The sequence below is a fragment of the Hylobates moloch genome, unplaced genomic scaffold (genome assembly GCF_009828535.3).
Source record: "Hylobates moloch isolate HMO894 unplaced genomic scaffold, HMol_V3 SCAFFOLD_23, whole genome shotgun sequence".
NCBI classification, from domain to species: domain Eukaryota; kingdom Metazoa; phylum Chordata; class Mammalia; order Primates; family Hylobatidae; genus Hylobates; species Hylobates moloch.
The window spans coordinates 476,466-500,910 of NW_026652298.1; the positions used below are offsets into that span (position 1 = coordinate 476,466).

Consider the following 24,445-nt stretch of genomic DNA (forward strand, 5'->3'; position numbering starts at 1 on the left):
ATTTTCCAATTTTCTTTTATCTGAAAGTTGTCTTACTTTTCCTTTGTTTTTGGTGGATACGTGTATATAATATATGGGCTGAATAGAGAATTCTGGCTGGACAATTGTCTCTTCCCCTCCCCAAAAGTCAACACTGGTTCTTATCACTGTTTCCTTGTGTGTAATGTGTCGTTTTATTTTTCTCTGACTTCTTTTAGAATGTTTCCTTACATTTGGTTTTAAGCAGTTTGACTGCATGTACCTGGGTGTAATTGCTTTGTGCTTTCCTGTTTCAGATTTTCTGAGCTGCTTTATTCAACACATCCTTGTCTTTCACTCAAATTGGGAAATTTTCAGCTCTTCTTGATATTTTCTGCATCTTTCTTCAGACTTCTAAAACTCTAATATACAAATGTTTGCTCTTTTGCTAGTGCCCCATAAGTCCCTGATAGTCAGTTTTTGTTTGTTTCTGTCTTCTTCAGATTGGTTTTTCCTTTACATCCTTAAGTATACTTATGATAACTGTTTTAACATTGTGGTCGGCTAACTTGGACCTTCTTTTCTCTTGAAAATAGGTTACATTTTTCTATTTGTACATATATTAAGTGATTTCTGATTATATTGGATTCACCCTGTGAATGATGCTTTGAGTAGATTCTGTCTTCTGTATGTTCCTTTAAAGATAATTAGTTTTTTTTTGTCTTAACAGGCAGATAATTGGCTGAACGCAAATTAAAATTTGACCTTTCTGTGGCAGGTGGCAGCTTCACTGATGCAGTCAGATAGCGAATGTTAAACATGGGCTGTGTGTCATGCACCAAAGTAAATGATGACACTGCAAATATAAATAGACGTAGATCTTAACCCCATAGGGCTTGCTATCTATTTGACAGAGATAGAAAAATGAACAGATAAATATGTTCAATTTTCATATGTCATATGAGATTAGTACATAGAGGCAGCGGGGTTACTGAGAAGGGAGTTGTGCAATTGTTAAAATATAATTTAAAAATTATTTTGAAACAACTCAATCCTTATGAAAATAGAAAAAAGTTTATATATACGTGTATGTGTGTGCATGATGAACGATTGATAATATTACTTATACTTCCATTATATTTTGTTAATACTTTTAGAAAAAAATCAACATTATCAAAAGTACTTCATATTTTGGGGAAACTATTAAAAATGTTTAAATTCTTGGGTGCTGTACTAAATAAGAGAAATACTTTTTTGGTAAGAAAAGATGATTTGATGAAATCTGAGCAAAGAAAACAAATGATCATGTAATAGGAAAAATAGACCTTGCTGAAATAAAAGACCTGTCTATACTAAAAGAAATATCCCTGCTGGAAGAAAGATATTTCAAAACTACTAGACTAAGACCTATTTAGACTAATGGAAAGTATGTTTTAAAAACCTGTAAGTTTCTTATGGCGGATATAAAAGTGGTTTTCTAATCTGTTTTGGAAGTTTCCTGTTTATACTTATATCGTATAACTGAATGGGTAACATGGGTTTGGTTTGTCTTTTATAAAAGCCTACCTTAGCAGTAACTTGAGCCTTTTTGTTTTGTTTTAACAGTGTATCCTACTCAGTACATGTATCTGAAGATTACCCAGGTATGCTTTTCTCGTTTTATTACAGATATTCATATCAGGGTTCCTTTGAATATTTTTTTTCTTCTGGAGATGTAAAACGCATATAAATATATCGAGTGGTGAAACATTGGTAGAGGAAGCCTTAAAGCTATAGAAGAATTCTGCTTCCCACAGAATTCTTAAAGCTATAGAAGAATTCTGCTTACATGTACTGTAAGAAGTACATGTCTTACTCTGAGACACAGTGCAGAATCAAAATAATTTCCCAATGAAAAGTTCTTTAAAGATCCCTGTGATAGTTCCAGCCTGTACATTTACATCATTACAATTAAAATAAAGAGATCAATGGTCTAATGGTTAGTTTTGAACATCATTTGGCCTTTCATAATGTAAAAATAATAGGTAACACTTATTTGTTTCAGTCAGTTTTCTAAGTGTGTGTGTGTATCTATTTTTTCTTTTTAGTATTAAAAAATAGTAATTAGTTCATAGTTTGGCATGGAGATAATGTGAAACTTACTTGTTTAGCATTTAAGTATTTTCTGCGGCAGTTTGCATTAAGCATTTAACCATTTTATAAGATTGTTACATTTGAAAATACTTTCTTAAATCACAAACTTCCTTACAATTATTTTGCTATGCTCTCCATATGTTTTAAGCATAGTATTCTATAAAACTATTGTACAGTTATACAATGAAGTTATTCATTAAGGCTATGCCTATTTTTAATAGTAATACAAAAAGTGTTCTAGAGAAATTTTACTGGAAGAACCCATACAAGAAGTATTTATAAGAAAAATACTTTTTGTAGATGGTTGTGCAATCAGCCGTGTCTGATAGTGTAGCATGTTTTTAATGCTATGTTTGCCAAGTATGTTATGAAAATAAAAGCCCACTATTTATTGTAAATATAAAAATTAATGTGCTTTTCATCTGAGGCAGATCATAGAGATGTCAGCCATGAGAGGTACAGGACTTTAAGTCAAGGTAATAGAAATAATAGTACAAATTAAAGCCCAAGTTGAAGACACTAAGTGAATTAATCTGTAGCACAGGATGTGTGGTAGAAGATGCCTTCAGTAAATCAATTGGGCCAAGTGTTTAGCTCCCTCTTGTGGCCAAGAGGTATTACTTGGGCTTTTTTTCACTTTACGGGAGCCCCACCTGGAAATGCCAATATACAAACACTGAAATTCTAAAAAAAAAGTATTGATTATCATTTGTGCTCTTTTTACTGAATTCTCTAACTGGAGCAAGTTTGCAATGAATTTTCAATATAACTTCATTTCCAAAAGGAAGGAGTGTAAGTATATTTAATCTGTTTGGTGAAAGTAGGTTGTTATGCTGCAATAAAATAACGATCACAGAAGACAGAGATTAGTGCATTCTGGTTTAAATACTGGGGCAGAATTTTCAGTTGGCTGATGTAACCAGTATATCAAAATACACTGTCCAGTGCACAGTATACCAAGTATTTGCACATACATAATTTCATTTGATTCTCAATGCCAGTCTGTATGAAAGGCAGAACAGGGCAGTTTATAAGTAAATTCATACTTAGAGAAGTGTGCTGAGAGATGGTAAGTATTAAATAACATTTTCCTAAAACATGTAGTTTGGTGATAAAATCAAGTCTGTAATTCAGTTCTGATTCCCGTTGCCTCTGGGGAAGTAGTGTTAGTATTTTTATGGAGCTTTCTTCACAGTGAACATTAATATAATAATGTTTTCCCTGTTATTAAATTTTAATCCACATTTATTTGTACTAAGAGTTGTTGGTTAATATGCTTGACTTTTTAGGTAGACATCTTGTTTTATAACTTACGTGTTTGTTCTTCCTTTCCAACATTTATACCTGTTCTTATTGGCATTGGAATAATTTTTAATAATAGATATGAAAGTTGGCAGCTTTGTCCCTTTTCTCAAAATTAGTGAGCATACTTCCAGTTGTTTTCAGAAAGGAAATTACTCTTTTTCTCATTTACCAAGCTTTTTTTTAAAAAAATGAATATTAAATCTTTATCAAACTATTGTTTGGCATCTGTTGAGGTGTCATATATACTTTTTCCTTTAAACAATAAAGTAGCAAATTATATTAGCAAATAACTCAATGTTGATCTATGAGAATTATGTGTTTTGTCATATACTTTAATATTAAAGACCTTAAGTTGCTGAAGGAATTAAACAACTCTGAGCATTTACTAGAACTTGCAAACAAATCTGTCTGAGCTTTTTAGGGATGGTTCTGGGGCAGTTGTCTTATTTTTCTGTCGTGATTATTATCTCTTCTGTTTTCCTATTTCTTAGTCATTTTAAAATATGTCTTCTTACTGAAAGTTTCTATGTTGGTGAAATGTCCAAATTTTTTAGCAAAAGTATAGTATTTGGTCCGTAATTGTAAAAATCTTCCATGTCTCTGGTTATTTCTCCTGGCCCATTTTTATTGTTCATATTTGTTCTTGTTCTTCCCTCCACTGGTTTGTCTTCCAAATAGTTTGCCCGTTTAAAAGATTCTTTCAGACAAATAGCTCTCTTTAATGTTGCATTCAATTTCTAAATGCAGTAATCTCGATACTACATTTATGAATTCCTCCTAATAATATACCTTAGGCTTTCCCTCCGCCTACTTTTCTTGGATTATTTGGATCAGTTATTAAGTAATCATCTAAGTTTGAACATATGAAATTTTCTTTGCTCTATGAAAATATATCAGTATTATCCTCCAAAGTCAAGATTACATCATTCTAGCTTATGTCCCTAGGAACAGATTTGTCCTTTTATAATTGTGATCTATTAATTAACTTGTGCCATCTATTGAAATTTATTTCATAGTTTTAGTGAAATGAAAATTTAGAGGGCCTTTGTTGAGTCAGCATACATAATAGCATGTATATAAATGAAATACTAAATGATATGTTGACTGTTCATGATTAAGTGAAGAAATAGAGAGGCCTTCTGATTTACTTGTACTTCTTTGTGGATTTTATACTGAAGACAGTTTTTTTTTAATGTCAGAGAATGAATTACACAATAGTTGTGTATATTACAAGTCACAGGTTGGCTCTGCTATAATGGCAGAGTTCTTTAATTTTCTCTTTCCACTTTTAATTAGGAAGACTTACCTACTGTTGGGAGTGGACTGTCTTATCCCTAGTAGAGGAATGAAGGGATACTTTCTGGATCCTCTAGCACCTGTGAGTCCAAAGAGTCTTGACCTACATGATATACTTGAGCATTAGGTATAGCTTGTGAATAAACCTCTTAAGTGAGAATTAGAATCCTATACAGTCTATATCAAATTATAGCCCCCAAAACATAATTGTTTTTATACCTAATAAGCATTTACATTTTATAAGATATTGCAACTTTTTAGTGACAATACTTTCCACATTTAAAAAAGCACATGGTATAGTGACAAAGCATTGATTTTTGGATTCAGGCAGATTCAAGTTTTACCACTCACTAGTATATAGTTAGTTAATAGTATTTAATTTCTCTGAGCCTTAGTTTCCTAGTATTTAAAATAGGGATAATAATTGACTGCTATAGGGGATGCGGTGAAATTATGTAGAAAATTCAGCAAAAATATCCAGAATGTAACATGAAATCAATATAATTATTTTTTAGAGTTATAATTATTATTTATCTTAAGTTACATCAGTGAGGGATGGAATGACTTGACTTAAATGATGCTGTATTTGGAGCAGAATAAAAGCAACAGTTTAAGAAATACTTTTCCACAGTTCTATTCATCTCTCCCCAAGTCCCAAGTGTTCATGAAAGTTCTGGTAATGCTTTGCATAGTGTTAGAGAAGTGAAGAGACAATATGTTGCTGTTAACAGCTTTAACAAAGATCTGTAGGTCCTCTATAAAACATACGCATTAAAAATCTAACTGTCCTCATAGGTTTTCAGAAAAAAAAAAAAAAAGGGAGCTTAGAAGTCAAGATGGAGAATTCCAGTGAAGGAATTTGAGTTTGAAAACATTCATACATGTATGTATATGTGTATATATATATATATACACACACATACATACATACATATATTTTATTATACTTTAAGTTCTAGGGTACATGTGCACAACGTGCAGGTTCGTTACATATGTATGCATGTGCCATGTTGGTGTGCTGCACCCATTACCTCGTCATTTAGCATTAGGTATATCTCCTAATGCTGTCCCTCCCCTCTCCCCCCACCACCCCACAACAGGCCCCAGTGTGTGATGTTCCCCTTCCTGTGTCCAAGTGTTCTCATTGTTCAATTCCCACCTATGAGTAAGAACATGTGGTGTTTGTTTTTTTGTCCTTGCGATAGTTTGCTGAGAATGATGGTTTCCAGCTTCATCCATGTCCCTGCAAAGGACATGAACTCATCATTTTTTATGGCTACATAGTATTCCATGGTGTATATGTGCCACATTTTCTTAATCCAGTCTGTCATTGATGGACATTTGGGTTGGTTCCAAGTCTTTGCTATTGTGAATAGTGCCACAATAAACATACGTATGCATGTGTCTTTATAGCAGCATGATTTATAATCCTTTGGGTATATACCCAGTAATGGGATGGCTGGGTCAAATGGTATTTCTAGTTCTAGATCCCTGAGGAATTGCCACACTATCTTCCACAGTGGTTGAATTAGTTTACAGTCCCACCGACAGTGTAAAAGTGTTCCTAATTTTGCACATCCTCTGCAGCACTTGATGTTTCCTGACTTTTTAATGATGGCCATTCTAACTGGTGTGAGATGGTATCTCATTGTGGTTTTGATTTGCATTTCTCTGATGGCCAGTGATGATGAGCATTTTTTCATGTGTTTTTTGGCTGCATAAATGTCTTTTTTTGAGAAGTGTCTGTTCATATCCTTTGCCCATTTGTTGATGGGGTTATTTTTTTCTTGTAAATTTGTTTGAGTTCTTTGTAGATTCTGAATATTAGCCCTTTGTCAGATGAGTAGATTGCAAACACTTTCTCCCATTCTGTAGGTTGCCTGTTCACTCTGAGGGTAGTTTCTTTTGCTGTGCAGAAGCTCTTTAGTTTAATTAGATCCCATTTGTCAATTTTGGCTTTTGTTGCCATTGCTTTTGGTGTTTTAGACATGAAGTCCTTGCCCATGCCTATGTCCTGAATGGTATTGCCTAGGTTTTCTTCTATGGTTTTTATGGTGTTAGGTCTAACATGTAAGTTTTTAATCCATCTTGAATTAATTTTTGCATAAGGTGTAAGAAAGGGATCCATTCTACATATGGCTAGCCAGTTTTCCCAGCACCATTTGTTAAATAGGGAATCCTTTCCCCATTTTTCATTTTTGTCAGGTTTGTCAAAGATCAGATGGTTGTAGATGTGTGGTATTATTTCTGAGGGCTCTGTTCTGTTCCATTGGTCTATATCTCTGTTTTGGTACCAGTACCATACTGTTTTGGTTGCTGTAGCCTTATAGTATAGTTTGAAGTCAGGTAGTCTTGATGCCTCCAGCTTTGTTCTTTTTGCTTAGGATTGACTTGGCAATGCGGGTTCTTTTTTGGTTCCATATGAACTTTAAAGTAGTTTTTTCCAATTCTGTGAAGAAAGTCATTGATAGCTTGATGGGGATGGCATTGAATCTATAAACTACCTTGGGCAGTATGGCTATTTTCACGATATTGATTCTTCCTATCCACGAGCATGGAATGTTCTTCCGTTTGTTTGTATCCTCTTTTATTTTGTTCTGCAGTGGTTTGTAGTTCTCCCTGAAGAGATCCTTCACATCCCTTGTAAGTTGGATTCCTAGGTATTTTATTCTCTTTGAAGCAATTGTGAATGGGAGTTCACTCATGATTTGGCTCTGTGTTTGTCTGTTATTGGTGTATAAGAATGCTTGTGATTTTTGGCCAGGCACGGTGGCTCAAGCCTGTAATCCCAGCACTTTGGGAGGCCAAGGAGGGCGGATCACGAAGTCAGGAGATCGAGACCATCCTGGCTAACACGGTGAAACCTCGTCTCTACTAAAAATACAAAAAATTAGCCGGGTGTGGTGGCGGGCACCTGTAATCCCAGCTACTCGGGAGGCTGAGGCAGGAGAATGGCGTGAACCCGGGAGGTGGAGCTTGCAGTGAGCCGAGATCGCGCCAGTGCACTCCAGCCTGGGGGACAGAGAAAGACTCCGTCTCAAAAAAAAAAAAAAAAAAAAAAAGAATGCTTGTGATTTTTGCACATTGATTTTGTATCCTGAGACTTTGCTGAAGTTGCTTATCAGCTTAAGGAGATTTTGGGCTGAGACGATGGGGTTTTCTAGATATACGATCATGTCATCTTCAAACAGGGGCAATTTGACTTCCTCTTTTCCTAATTGAATACCCTTTATTTCTTTCTCCTGCTTGATTTCCCTGGCCAGAACTTCCAATGCTATGTTGAATAGGAGTGGTGAGAGAGGGCATCCCTGTCTTGTGCCAGTTTTCAAAGGGAATGCTTCCAGTTTTTGGCCATTCAGTATGATATTGGCTGTGGGTTTGTCATAAATAGTTCTTATTATTTTGAGATACATCCCATTCTTATTCTGTCACTGACTCATTCTGTTACTTTAAGTCCTTTCTTTAACCCTTTTTACGCTCCTCATTCTCCTCTAAACAAATATGTTATTTTTACAAATATCAAAATAATTTGAGGAAGATTTAGAAGTAATTAAGCAACAACAAAGAGCCAACAGAATGGATTCATACAGATGGGGTGATCATCAAAGATCATGATAAAACCTCTCATTTTATAGCTAAAACTGTGGCTTAGGCTAAAGGAGATCAATAGCTAGTTGGCAGTAGTGTCTAGATTTTTCTAAATCTTAAAATATTTAATTGTCAAATAAAGATTGAATATATTCAAGGTATACAACATGATTATTTGATATATGTATACATGTGTAGTGATTGCCACGATCAAATTAATTAACATATCCATCACCACCCATGTTATACATTAGGCCCCAGAACTTGTTCATTTTATAGCTTTAACTGAAAGTTTGTACCCTTTAGCTAACATCTCGCTGTGTCCCCCAAACCCTGGCCACCATTGTTCTTATTCTCTGCTTATACTAGTTGAACTTATTTAGATTCCATATAGAAGTGAAATCATGCAGTATTTATCTTTCTGTGTTGTCTGGCTTATTTCACTTGGCATAACGTCCTCCATGTTCATCCATGTTGTTTCAGATGGCAGGATTTCATTCTTTTTCAGTTGCTGAATGTAATATTCTGTTGTATGTGTGTACCTCAGTTTCTTTATGCAACCATCCATTGATGAACACTTAAGTTGTTTCCACTTCTTAGCTATTGTGAATAATGCCACAATGAACATGGTGGTGGAGATACCGCTTCAAGATACTGGTTCCATTTCCTCTGGATCTCAAAAGGATTGCTAAAATGGGTAAAGTAGAAGAAATAGATAAATTCCTAGAGACATGCAACCTATCAAGACTGAATCATAAAAAAAAAAACAAAAACAGGCCAATAATCAGTAAGGAGATCAAATTAACAATCAAAAATCTTCCAAAAAGAGAACAGAGTGCTTTGAATTCAGAGTGAAGTGAATTCTTTCAAATAATTGAACCAGTTTCTAGATCTGATGTGCTTTCTTTCCTGTTCTATGTTTCTGATCATGAATTGGGTCTATCTCTGTGATCTGATCCAGCCTATTATGTAATAATGGCAATTTAATAAATAATGTCATAAAACCTGGAAACCTTTTTATTTGGGGCAAATTAAGCCAAAATAAGAAATTACATGTGTTCTAATGCCGGAACACTAATCAAAATACAAACTATACAAAATCTTTCAGAAAATATGTTTGAAGGCATAATGCTGTCTAGCCTGTGCAACTTATAGTTACCAAATTATATTCTCTTGAATCAAATCTCACTGTCTCCCAATGTTGACACTTTATGTAAGCCATTTTGATAGAAAATCCTTTCTATTTAGTTATTCACTCCCCTGTTTTCTTAAACATAATGTCTTAATTTACTTGCCTCTTGGTGTTTTAGTAAAATCTTCGTCATTCCATGATACTGTGAAATTGCATGATGCTATCCATCTGATGGATTCTTCTGGATCTTCCCTTCTACTTGGTGGCCAGCTTTTGCTTCTGTTGTTCTAATGCTGCCTTCGAATATGCTTTTTCTCCTAAATGTTAGCTCCAGGGAATCTATTGTGCACAGGGAAAACAGATAATTAGGTTTTATATTACGTAGCAACCGACTTCAAATCAGTGAGACTCTGAGTGAGGGTTTAAGACATAATAAAAAAAAATTGACTCTAATAGGCATTTTTGATACTTACTGAAAGTATGAGGTTACTGGCAGAAGAGACTCTAGATAAGTGATCAAAGTCTCAACTAATGAGATAATAATTAAGTTTATATTAAACCAGTTTCTTAATCTGTGGTCCCACTCGATAAGCATGAAAACCTCACATCCTCCATGAAAATATTGGAAAACTAAATAAAGCAAAATCTGTGATTGCACTAATCCAAATAATGAGGCAAACATCTTTTGTCTCAAATCTAATTCATATCCACTCTTGCTTAGCTCCCTGACTGTTAAAGCCTCAGGTCTGTTGAGAATCTTTTGCAGCTAACCTGTACATACAGATCACTATCATTCACTCATTACTTGAGGCTAAGAATGCTACAGATGTTTCTTTGGAAATAATGACTTAGAGATGTATTAATTAAAAATTGTGTTCTCATTGTACCGACACAATATTATGAAAACTGGACTCAAAAATATCTTTTAATGTGCATTCCCTGTGTCATAAGAACAACTAATTTCTCCTAGCAGAAATTGATCCATTCTTCTATTATGTGTTCGTGTTATTTTATACTATTTAGTAGGTCATTGATGGGTGCATTATAGGACCATTATTAATGAATTGATGAAGTGTGGGTGAAAAAGCTCTTCTGAGAGATGCCTTGCAATCATCAATGGGCAAAGAAAAATAAATACCTAAGAATTGTATTACCATATACTTGGAGACCTGTATTCATTAGGGAAAGAGTGCTAAACTCATAAAAGTGTTATTTTTTTAAAGAGGAAACAAATAGTGAATAAGAAATTTAAGGACCCTGTGGACTAATTTAGTGTTTTGTGCACTCAACTCGTATAATGCATTTAGCTAATTTAATTCATGGAAGAATGATAATTATGAGACTTTATCAATTTAAAAATATGTATTAGAGCAATATGGAAGGTATGATTTACAACAAAGTCTTCAGCTCAAATTTTTGAATGATTTGATAATGAATCTTTCCTTATTTTTATTTTTTATTTTAGAAATGGGGGTTTCACCATGTTGGCCAGGCTGGTGTCAAACTCCTGACCTTGAATGACCCGCCTGCCTAGGCCTCCCAAAGAGCTGGGACTACAGGTGTGAGCCACTGCACCTGGCCCACTAATAAATTTTTTTTTATTGCAACAAATGCTCTTCTTTAGTTTTCTCTCTGCACTCACTAACCCTGCTTCCTATAGTAGACGCTGATATTGGGAAGGACCCTGTCCAGTGAGTTAAGGCACCCAGTTGCATCCAAACAATTCATTGCCATAAGGGATATTAGAGATGTACCTGGATAGTCTATTCAAAATCTGTATTTCACCAGGAGATACAAATGTCTTTAAAGAGACTATTTACAATTATTTCACACATAAATTTGCAATTTACTTTATCATATTTTTTGAGTTTAACCAAACAGTAGTGTGTGCTTTATGAGAGTTGGAACTAAAGTGATATGCATATAAATTAGCTATTATTTTTGTAAAGGATGTATTTTTTAAACTTATGCCTTTAATTATCTTTTTTTTTTTTTTTTGCAGATAATACATATGTGTCAAGTTCAGAGAATGATGAAGATGTGCTAGTTACCACAGAGCCAATACCAGTAATTTTTCATAGAATAGCAACAGGTAATAGTAGTAGTATTTTTTATACTAGGTTAATTTTTTAAATTGCATTATCCTTGTTTGTTTGTTTGCTTGTTTCATTTAGCCAGTAACAGGTATTTATCTTCCGTATCTATAAATCCAGTCTCCATACAAATTTTCTATCTAAAGTATATTTTTTAACAATTTTGTAAATGCATAAATTTAAAGTAGTTGTAAAAAAATTCTGTGTAAATGTATTATGCTGACATTGCTGTTGTAAAAATATTTTCCTACATAGTGACAGACTGAATATTTTAAAACCACACTTACAGCAATGAAGGTACCATGAAATATAGAGTGAGAGCTGAAGGAATTTGTAAAGTGGTGGTTTAGTTTAATCACATCTTTCTGCACAGTGAAAAATCAGAATAGCTTGCGTATCGTGTAACTCTTCAACATGACATGATTTCAAAATATCCCTTAATTCTTTTTCAAAGAAGATGGAATCACCTAAAGGGTGGTTTTATACCAAAACTTATGAATGCTTGGTAAATAGCATACTAAGTACCATAATATTTTTTTAATTATAACTTTCTTTCAGAATTAAGAAAAACGAATGACATTAACTGTTGCTTATCAATAAAATCCAAATTACAAAAGGAAAATGGGGAGGTATGTAAATTATATTTTTTGTTTTCTTGGAACAGTATAGATATATTTAAAATTTACTGGGTATTTATAGTTAATAGCATCATTAGTGAGACTAAAATGGTATATGGTGAATGAAACTCAAGCTAATGGCTCAGGGGTGTTTGGTATGGTAGGAAGTGGCCTAAAATTAACTCTGAGAAGAAAGTTCCGTTTAAAATCATAGAAAGAAATGTCTGGTTTAAATCTAAATAAAATGTATATAAAGCTTAATTATTCTGTATTCTTTCATCAAGCACTGTAATTAGCTGAGGAACATTATGTAACTGATATATATATATATAGCACATGGCTATACGTAATTTTGATGAGATCCTTAAAATTTTAAAAGATGATTTCTTTAGCCAAAGTAACACTGAGGTTGTACATAGTCTTATTTTCTGTCAGTATTTAAAAACACAAACTCATCTTTTGTCTCCGTTTCCAAAGACTTTACTTGAATCTATAAATAAATATCAGGATATTAAACAAACAAAATGAGTGCAATGGGACCAGCAATTCTTTGCTTTCAAAATTATGCATTTGATCCAACCTGCCTCTTCCTGTTAGTGTTGCCCCATTCATTGTTTCCTTCTTTATCCACATTGAGAATTATTGGTTGAACAAAAGGATTGCTGAAACTAGAAATGGTTAGAATCTTATAAAGCCCAAATTTCCTTTTGCATATTTTTTTGTTTGTTTGTTTTCCTTAAGAACTTGAAATTCAGTGTAGAAGTTTCGGGAGGGTTACAAAACACTGGATGAATGGATTCCTGTGTCCAAATACCTACATTTCTCCTGTGTTAATAGGGCCAGTGATAGGAATACCCCCATGAATTTTCATTGTTTGTACTTCAGACACATGGCAGATGTGGCTCAGTTAATTAGAAACTCAAACTTCAAGTTGAAGCATATTAAATTAAATACCCTTTTGAAATCTGAATTCTGAAACAAATAATTTCTGTATATCAAAATTCTCATAATATGTTTCATATTTATTTTCATAATTTGATTATATATTAGTGCATTTAAAGTTTCTTTTTTTCATACCATTGTTTAGAGTTGGCAGGGGAAGTGAGAACAGCCTGGGACAAATAATGCTGAGGAGGTTTTTAATAAAACTGAATTAGTATAAGCTTGCCAAATGTTTTATCAGAGCAAAACTGAAGGTATAATTGATTATACATAAGTTTTTAATATACATCAAATATTGAATTGTGCATTTCCTATAAAATCAGTGAAAGAGAACTTTTAAAACAGATGTGCTGCTGAATACACTTACAAAGCCATTTGTCTCCCACTACCTTTTGTTTTGGGATTTTACTGCACCAAGAATGTTTTATATATAAAATCCATAATATATGCTCAAGACCTGCCTATTATAGTCACTTGCTATTTTAGAAAGGTAAAATAATTTGACCATTAAATTGTTTTCTTTATTATTTTAAGGAGTCAAGACAGAATAGTACAGTGGAGGAAGATTCTGAAGGTGACAATGATTCTGAAGAATTTTATTACGGAGGGCAGGTAAGGAAACCTGGTCTTCCAAATACCTAGTCCTAAAGTTCTAATAGCCATGTTGTCCTAGTGGTAATCTGTGCCTGAGAGTTAAGGGACCTGTGTGTTGTTCAGGGTTCTGTAACTAACTAGAAAATCTATATAATTTATCTTTGTACATTTTCTACCTATTTTTAGAAATTAAGGTTCCCCTGCAGTCCTTTTAATTGTAATCATTTATTTACGTTGAAGTCATCTTAATTCATTACAGAAATTTTGCAGATAGTATTTTATTATGCTTTTGACGTGAATTTCTTAAGCATGTTGTGTTCGGTCACTATTCTGAGATAATGACACTTGTAATAAAAGTGTATATTGTTAGTTTTAAATAGAAGCTGGTTAACCTTTATTAAATTTGATGGGCCCAAATTACTGAGCATCTTCATCATTTGTTTATTTGTATTCACTGCCATTGAATTCTTGGTGTTGAAAAATTGTTATGAAGAATCATCATAATTTAAATATATGAGAATAGCCTAGCCACATATATAAAAGAACTCATCAGAATTTTTCAGGATAATGTTAAAATTTAAAACTGAGCAATTGATTTTAGGGTGTGGCTGTATAATATGTGGTTCTGTTTCTATAAACTCCTTGAGCAAATGTGCTTTATGAGTTGGATAGTATAATGGGAGGGTAATATGTTAAAGAAGGACATTAAAGCCAAAATTATGTAAAAGAATGCAAGTGAATTTATTTATTCAGAATGAAAAATCAGTAATTTGTCAGTCAAGCATGTGCAAGGCTACAGAGAGATGGATGTAATAAAACGGGTTTTCCTGTCTCCAGGAATGCTTTTCCAGCAATGAGATAGTTTTCCCAATGAAATGATTCCTTTACCAGTATAACATTTTAACATTACACAAAATCATTCCTGTTTGATTTTTGTTTGCACACCTAATTCTTACAGAGGGGAAGTAAATGCTTTTCTTAAGTCTTGATGTTCATTCTAGAAGTTTTTTAGATTATCTGCCAGACACTTCACTAGTTTTTTACATTTGCTTTTTCTTTGTATTAATATAAACTAACTTTAAGTTCCAACCGTAATCAATTTTTCTGGTCATATGTGAACCTAAGGATATTAGTGAATATATTACTTTAATGAAGCTAAAAATGCCCATGGCAAAACGCACAGGGAGACCTGTCTCAAAAGGTTGCTTAAGTTTTTGATTCTCTTCACTTCTGAGACACTTTTAAATTATCCCTTTTCATTAGGTGAACTATGATGGGGAACTGCACAAGCACCCACAACTGGAAGCTGATTTGTCAGCAGTTAGAGAGCTATATGGGCCACATGCAGTTTCTCTCAGGTAAATAAGTATCACTGGTGAATAAAATTAAAGTTTTATGGTAAGTCATTGAAATTTACTTTTGGAGTAATTTAAATTAAAGGAAAAATTTGGGGTTTTAATTGTATTTTAAAGTGTTTTAGAAAGAGTCTACTGTTTATCCTTATACAAAATGACATATTTATGGCTATTTTTTGATACATGTGGTTTAAGATTACATTGATTGCATTAAAAATTATTTTGGAGAGTTAGTTTGAAGACATATCAATCTTAAGTAGTGTCATAATTAATTCCTAGAACAGATTTGGCCAGGTGGGCCCATGCTGTTATCGTAAATCATGGCCACATGCTTGTGAAGGATAAAAGTAAATGATGCCTACCCACTGGTATCCAAATTACATTGTCATCTGGTCCCTAAAAAAAAAAAAAAAAAAGATGTAACTTTGCACAGTACTTGTTTGAATGATAATGTATTTTATTCTGTAGTTACCTAATATATTATTTGGTGATAAATTTACACATCATTTTTATTGCTTTTAATAATTCAGAAGACCCCACCATCCTTACTTTTCTTTTTTCTCCTTAATGTAAGAAAAAGCTTTTTCTGCCACCATAATAGTTTCCAGGAGTCAGCTCTGGTTATTTCAGATTTCCATTCTTTGCCTACAGTGTAGTCTCGAAGTCTCCATGGAATTCCAGACCCCTTTCATAGCCTGACCTCAGTATGGCCCCTTTATGCACCCAGACTACCCAGATATGTCATATTCCCTCTTCACGTTGGGCATTTGCATAACAATTCTTTGATCAAGGAATGCGTCTCTTCAAATCCCACTGCTGTCTCTATTTAAGCCCCAGTCCATGGGTCAGCTTCTCTCTGAGCCTTCTTGGAATCTCCAGTGCAGATAAGTTACTCTGTTCTCTGGATTCCCATCACATTTGGCTCTTAACCTTGCTTATTATTTGTCTCATGTCTTTTAATTACTTGGCTTACGTCTCTCCCTCTAGACTGAATTCAGTGAATGGTTGGGCAGTGCTTTTTCTCGTTCATTTTGTTTTGGTTTGGTTTTTAATTCTTCATGTATTCTGGTACCTAGTGTAGCATGGGACATGCACGAAATATAGGCTCCCGGCTTCCTGATGGTTTTCAGTGGCACCATCTGAAAAAAGACATTCACATTATCTGGTTGTAACTTCTTCAATGGACATATGCATATTTTGAGAGGGCAAACAAATAATTTTAATTGGGAAGTACAGCACAGCTGTAATTTATAATTGCCAAACATTTTATTTTAACTGCAGAAACAGAAACTCCCTACCATCTGCAGCCTAAGATAAACTGGGATTGTGTACCCAGACTGTCTCTGTTCTATTCATGTAGGTATATTAGGCTACAATTGAGTGAAAGTGTTGGGATTATATTTGGAAAAGCAAGTCTTTGCAAACTTCAAAGTTTTAGCAAATTAGCTGCAATAATTTCACATTGATCTCTGTTATGGCTCCAGATTAGATAATATGCATATTTATAAGTGTTATAGAATGAATATATGAAGAAGGCAATTGGGACTATCAATACATAGTCCAAAACAATGGCTGTCTTTTTTTCTTTATTTTTTTTTAACAGTAATTGAACTTTGCTTGAAAGCTTAAAACTTTAATTTTAAGCACAATAATCTACATCTCTATATACACCAAAATATGTCTATGGGATATAACTAACAATCATAATACAACATAGACTTCAACTTCTTTTTATTTGAAATATATATTTTGCTTGCTGGGCGCAGTGGCTCATGCCTGTAATCCTAGCACTTTGGGAGGCCGAGGCAGGCAGATCCCCTGAGGTTGGGAGTTTGAGACCAGCCTGACCAACATGGAGAAACCCCCTCTCTACTAACAATACAAAATTAGCCGGGCATGGTGGCAGGTGCCTGTAAACCCAGCTACTCGAGAAGGCTGAGGCAGAACAATCACTTGAAATCAGGAGGCGGAGGTTGCAGTGAGCCGAGATCGTGGCATTGCACTCCAGCCTGGGCAACAAGAGCGAAACTCTTGTCACAAAAAAAAAAAAAAAAAGAAAGAAAGGAAGAAATATTTTTGTTTAGTGGACAACTTTAGCACATGTTGATTTCTTCTATAGTTAAATATTTTTCTAAAACATCGTTCCATGCTGTCTAGGCCTCAGTCATATTGCCATGTATAGATGAAGGTCTTTTTTTGTTTCTTCACCAAGCATTTGTTAAGTACCTATGACAGTCTGTATTAGTATTTTCTATTATTAATTAAGTTAGTGATAATTGTTAGCTGCTGAAATTAGATTAAAAAATATTTGGAAATTCAGTCAAATGAAGTATCTAAAGTCGTATCAGTATTTTGAATTTTTTCCCCTTACCTTTTTCACTTGTAATAGTTTTGATCCAGTTTAAATCTTAATGAATGTATGCCATGTTCCTGCCTGCTCTAGATTTTCTCTAGCTGTAGAGGATATTTCCATAATAAATAACTTCCTATAGTCTTCATGGTACAAGGGTGAATCACAGCAGGACTAGTTTGATTTACTTAAATGGGAATGAATTTACTGTCTAGTCTCAAATACTTTAGGCTTGGATTCAAGGGAAAAGAGGTGGGTAGTTAGGCAGAAGGTCTTGAAATCATCTTCCTTGCAAAGTTCTAAGTGTGTTGAAAACAGACTGTTCTAATTAGCTGTTCTTTTACTTAATTGGGGCTTACAAGAACTTAATGAAGTTTGAAGAGCAAAAGTAACTCAATATGCACAACAGGCTATTAGGAGTAATTTTTTTTTTTAAAGCAACGTCTAATGAGAAAGGCAGCTAACCACATCTACATTCTCTGTAAGAGATGGAAGTAACTGAGATTGCCTAGGCAAAATCCTGAGATTGTTGAGGCAAAACTCTCTTAAAGAAGGCTGAAAGAAGGTGTAGAAAAAGTGAGTGATGATAGATATATTACTGAAGTAGGTAATGACAATTCTACCTCGCCATACTATCCAAAAGCCTACTACTGGCTGTTGAATCATACATGTAAACATTGATGATAATTCTGATTTATAGTCTTTTGTATAGGAAGTGAGTTAGGTCTCGGGGCAACATGAACTTTATGATCAGTCTGAATAAGTCTCATCTTGAATCATTCAACAAAACGCATTTTATGTTTTTCATTGTAAATGCACCTCCCTATATATTTATGAAAATAAAATTGATCAGTGTCACTGGAAAATAAATTGAAATTAGTATTTTTAGAAAGGGAATTACAGATCAGAAAATTCATATTTGTTTAGGAAAGAAATGATTCTGATAGTTTCTTTGTGAAATTTAAAACTTCCATTTAATATAAAATATTCTTTGCCTTATGATCATGCCATCTTTCATTTAGAAAATTTAAGTCGTATTAGTAATAGTCTAACCTTTTTATTGTGACTAATGCTTGATGTAGGCTGGAAGCTTCTAAAATTGTGACTGTTCTATTGTGACTGTTCTATTGTGAATAGTCAACTGTTGTGACTATTTCGATCACTTTTTGTGTACAGACAATTGTAATTGGGCCTTTTGAGGGTAACGTTTGGGAAACGAGCATTCTGAGGATTTGGGGTGGCTTGAGGAACCTATATCACGTTACTCATATCCACCAAACATATATCTCCTTTAAAAAACAAAAATGGTAAATGAAAGGAAAGAAAAAAGTGCATACCTCAGAATGCACTGCTTTAAATTCTCTGGATTTCTGGATTCTCATTTGTAGTGGCCACTAGGACTGCTTACATATCTTCTGGTTCTCCTGTTCTGTCTTATGGTAGGATTGTATTTCCTTGCACTCTTTAATGTTAGGCATGGATATATCACTAATTTTGGCCAGTCATATGTGAGCTAAGTGCTAGTGTGTTAGTTCCCATGTCCCCTCAGCTCTGCTTCCTTGGGCCCCTTAGTGACGACAGTGAGCTGCCCCTCCCTAACCCCCAATTCTATATTAACAATAAGGTAGGAGTGAGATATAAATCTTTTTTCGTTTTGAGCCACTGAGATTTTGAGAATGCTTATTACCACAACATACCTTAGCCTACATAGATGTATATCATTCATCAAAAAAAGATCTTGGATTGAATGTTTTGTAATCTCCTATCATATTGAGTCTTCACCCTCTGCCTCCAAGCCAAAGAATAAAAACAGTCTGACTCTGAAAATCAGGGAAGTGATGACAGGAGGCACAGAGGGGAAAGGAAGGAGAGAGCATTTTCCCAAAACATGGGGACATAATCTAGGTGTAAGCTTCAAGTGCTTAGATCCTAGACTCTAACCACTACTCCCAACGCAAGGGCTTTCTCCTAGCAAAACTGAGGATTTTTAAGCTGACTGCAGAGTTGTAGCAGTTGTTTATACTGTACCTCTTATGCACAATTTTACATGAGCTTCCTTTCTTATCTGGATCTAATTTTTAAATTTTTCTCAGCCCTGTTGTTCTTTAGAGAAATTTATAGCTACCTTGGATACAGTCTTGCAAATGCTTTAATCTGCCAGAATTTCTTCCTGACTACTGAGTTTGCATATTTCTTGGCCCATTCACAAACATCTCTCCCACGCTGGGCAAAAACCACACATTGAGTAGGCATGCAGAGATAGACATGCAAGCTGTTGAGTTTCAGATGACATGGGAAGGTGTATGTATCTTCACAAAATATCTGTCTTCTCAAAATATAACCATCCAGTTGTTGAAAGAAGAAATAAGCAAGTAGCAATAGAGGCTTACTTCCTAGGAACATGTGGTAGAGTTGCATGCATGCATGTGTGTGTATATACATAATATATATATATGTGTGTGTGTGTGTGTGTTCCCTCACAGTTAATAAGGGAAGGCTAGATATCTGAAATATATTTTCATAACCAACACAGTGACTGCTGATTTTGATCAGGTTGCATTATAAAACATCATAACAGTGTAAAGAATAAGCTAAAGTTTTATAGATAAAAGAGGACCAACATAGATGCTCCAACATTTAATCTATTGCAAGTGTGTATGTGAGTGTCTCATGAGTGAGGATATTGTCTTGAGTAGTTCCATTAAAAATAGAACAAATTGCTAAGAATTCTAACACAGTGGCTCAAAAGTCCATATTCATTGAGAAAAAAAACTTTATACTTATATGTTTAAATGAACTAAGTCACATTTAAATATCCAAAATCAAATTACCAGATTTCAGGAAATGTAGATTAAAAGAGTAGCTCACCCTGAATTTAAGTGTCACTACATGTCGGGAAAGAACATTTGTGGAGGCATTCTTTTCACACCAGGATGAAGCAATTTCATTAGATCATTTTTATATTGTTTCCCTCATGTTATTCGAATTCATCAATTTGATGTGATCTTTTCACGGTGAATAAATATAGGCAGCGTGTGAAATTATTTTGAGTTATTATATACCGAATACTGCATTCAGGACACAATCAGATATCTAGCTTCACAATTCAAGTTGTAGTCATATTTTAAGCATTCAACTTGATTCTGCATTTGCTATTCATGAGATCCTGGGCCACTGAAAGTTATTCAGATATAGAAGTAATCCTGATGACTGGGTCGCTGCATCTGGACAAACTGTAATCATGCTTTGTAATCTCTCAGTGGGAAATATGAAATTACTGGCATTATATAAAAAGGGCATCACAACGGAAATGGGTTTGCATATACACAGCGTCATTTGTGAGTTCTTTGAAATCTGGCATACAAAGACAAAAGTATAACTATTTATAGATCTACACCTGCAGAATCCAGTTAATTGCAAACCTTTAGGGCCTCTGCCTCCTTAAAATTCTTTATTCATGCTCTGCTATGGTGAAGAAGAGGAACACTTGCAACCTTTTATTTCCTTTTTTTGGAGTGTTAGAAATTGGGAAGATACTTTTAACCAAAACGTCATTTAAGAAATCATATACAAAATACTTAGAAATTCACAAGAGGTTATGCACATTCTGATTATTCCTTTATGGTAAATTCTGTTGAAGTAATCTGAAAAACTATTTATGGAGAAAACAGTTGTAGATAAGGGTTGTACTGATTTTTTTTTAATCTTCCTGCCTGTAAACATACCAGTGTTTTGCCAATGTAAATAAGTTCAAAAGAAAAAAAACAGTTGTTTTCCTCCATAAAATTGGCAAAGATGGGAGAAAAAAAATGTCTGATGATGATGAGAATGTAGGAAAAGGTCACTGTGATAACCTGGCTGGTGTAATTAGAAGTTGCTATAACCATTTAAAACAGTAATTAAACAACATACATCAAGAATCCCAAATATGGTTACGATGTTTATTTAACCCAGTAATTCAAGAAGTGATTCTAAGAGAAGACAGATGCACATAGATTTTTTTTACCCAGTTGCTGTTTACCAATATTTATAGTGTAAAAAAATAAAAAGGAAGTATTTTATTATACAATTATGTATAAAATTGTAAAATTTTACATTATAAAATTTTATATTATACAAAATCCATAATTTTATATTATATTTTATATTATAAAATTATGTATTGTATTATATAAAATATAATGCAATATGGGAAAAACAGCTGATGATAGAAGTGAAAGAACAGAACCACAATCTTTATATATTACACTGTATAATTCTTGTATACATGGAAGAGACTGGAATGAGATATAAGCAAAAAGAATCATCTCCGTATGGTGATAAGACAGATTATTTTTGTGCATTTAAAAATTTGTCACATTTTATATAATGAGCCTGTATTACCTTTTTAATCAGAAAAAGTAGGCATATGTTTTTAGAAAATACATAACATTTTTCATAAAATAAGTTTACACACAATTTAGAGTTGATATATAAGTACTGTTTTTACTGTTGATTTTCCTGTTTCTATTTTCTTAAAAATATCATTTTAGCTTCCGTGCTTTTTTGGTAATCTGCTTGTCAGTATATTTGCAACATTTCCCCCAGGATATGAATATTTTTGTATCGACTCCTTCACTAATGGGCAATTTTTTCTCCTGTCAACATGCTATAGTTTACTTAACTGTTTCCTTATTATTCTATATCTATTTTCTCAATTTCTGCTCTTACACACATGGCTGTAGGTAAGACTTTGAATATATTTGTTATTATTCTCTTAGGATTAACTTCTGTGAGCGAAGTGTGGTTGTAGACAGGGCCCCTTCACACTCCTGAAACTTTTCTTGAACATCATTCATCATCTTTCCTCATCATTCAGTTTAGTGGCTCTTTCTTTTTACATGCCTCACAGTTTTATTTACTAAATATTTGCCAGTGTTCAGGGTCATTCAAATTATGACCACTGGGCTGTGAGGTTGGTTTTGAACAGATCTGTGAACTATAAACGGTTTTGCTTTTTAGAAGGGTTGGAGAAAGAAAGAGAGAAGGAAAGAAGGAAAGAAAGAGAGAAGGAAAGAAGGAAAGAAAGAAAGAAAAAGAAAGAAAGAGAAAGAAAGAAAAGGAAAGAGAGAAAGAAAGAAAGAAAAGGAAAGGAAGAAAGGAGAGAGGGAGGAAGGAAGGGAGGAAGAGGAAAGAAAGAAAGAGAAAGAAAGAAAGAGAAAAGAAAGAAAGGAGAAAGAAAACGAAAGAAGGAAAGAAAGAGAAAGAAAGAAAAGAAAAGAAAAGCTGGATGCAGCAGAGACTGTATGTGGCATGAAAATCCTAAAATATTTACTGTCTTCACCTTCACAGAAAATGCTTGCTGTACACTGAACTAGAGGCAGACATGAAAGTGTTCATTTGCTTGGCCCTTATTCTTGTCATAGTTTCTGTATACTTTCTTATCGAAATTTGCACAGAATCTTATCCTTTCAGATTAATGTTTATCATGTAGTACAGACATTATTGATGCTTTGACGGTTTTTAAAAATTAATTCCTATGTAAATATTTATTCATTTATTTATGTAATCTATAAAAATATTACCATGAATAAAAAGTGCAATTTCCTTAAAAATGGAAATGTGCTCTCTCTCTCTCTCTCTATATATATATATACACACACACATATATACACACATATATATAATAAATGTATTCATTTATTTATTTTTTGAGATGGAGTTTTGCTCTTGTTGCCCAAGCTGGAGTGCAATGGCACGATCTTGGCTCACTGCAACCTCCACCTCCTGGGTTCAAGCAATTCTCCTTCCTCAGCCTCCCGAGTAGCTGAGACTATAGGCATTTGCCACCATGCCTGGCTAATTTTGTATTTTCAGTCTCAAACTCCTGACCTCAAGTGATCCACCCACCTCGGCCTCCCAAAGTGCTGGGATTACAGGCATGAGCCACTGCGCCCGACCAATGGTTTAATATATTTTTAAGGAGAGGACTGAGAAAGCACACAGGCTACCTTATATTTGGATATGCTGACATTATTTTGGTCATAGATATCAAAAAGCAAACAAATCCCCCACATTCCTTTTCTCATTAAATTACATAAAACCATTTAATCAGTACAAATTTCTTCTCTGAACCCTATAAAAGGGATTATATCCTATTACTTGAGTAGTCGATAGATAGAAATTTTTATTTAGTGCCAGATACTATGCTTTACACAATTTTTAAAATTTTATTTTTAATTGACACATAATAATTGTACAGATTTGTGGTTTACAGTGTGATGTTTCAATACATATATACATTGTGTAATGGTCAAATGATGGTGTTTAGTATATCCATCACCACAAACATTGATCTTTTTGTGGTGAGAAGGTGAGAACATCAAGAATCCTTTCTTCTGGTTAATTTGGAATATATATTATACTAGTGTTTACCATAGTCATTCTACTGTGCTATAACTTATTTCTCCTATTGAACTGTAATTTTGTACCCGTTGACCAATTTCTCCTCCTCATCATCTTTCCCTTTATGCTTCCCAACCTCTGGTAATCTACTCTGTACTACAATGAGATCAGCTTTTTTTAGATTCTGCAAATGACTTACATCATGCAGTGTTTGTCTTTCTTTTCCTGGCTTACTTTACTTACCACAGTGTCCTCCAGGTTCATCCAGTTGCTGCAAATGACAGGATTTCCTTCATTTCTTATGGCTGAGCAGTATTTTATTGTGTGTGTGTACCACATTTCATTATCCATTCATCTGTTAATGGACACTTAGGTTAATTCTGCATCTTGGCCATTGCGAATAGTGTTGCAGTATACATGGGGACACAGATATCTCTTGGACAGACTGATTTCATTTCGTTTGGTTCAATGTCCAATCGTGGAACTGCTGGGTCACATGGTGGTTCTATTTTTAATTTTTTGAGGAACCTTCATGTGTTTTCCATAATGGCTATACCACTTTACATTCCCACCAGCAGTGCAAAAGGATTCCCTTTTCTCCACATCCACATCAGCATTTTTTATTTTTTAATCTTTTTGCTAACAGCCGTTCTAATTGGAGTGAAGTGGTATCTCACTGTGGTTTTGATTTGCATTGC

General features: G+C 34.0%; 1 protein-coding gene across 3 annotated transcripts in view; it reads left to right on the forward strand.

Annotated features, from left to right (window-relative positions):
* Nucleotides 1-24,445, forward strand: part of PARP8 (poly(ADP-ribose) polymerase family member 8) — a 186,552-nt gene that overhangs the window by 87,986 nt on the left and 74,121 nt on the right. For all 3 annotated transcript variants that reach the window (XM_032145541.2, XM_032145540.2, XM_032145542.2), the window contains exons 4-8: nt 1,564-1,601; nt 11,415-11,504; nt 12,064-12,134; nt 13,599-13,676; nt 14,922-15,016. In XM_032145541.2, the coding sequence (XP_032001432.1) occupies nt 1,564-1,601; nt 11,415-11,504; nt 12,064-12,134; nt 13,599-13,676; nt 14,922-15,016 (372 nt within the window). The remainder of the gene's footprint in view (nt 1-1,563; nt 1,602-11,414; nt 11,505-12,063; nt 12,135-13,598; nt 13,677-14,921; nt 15,017-24,445) is intronic.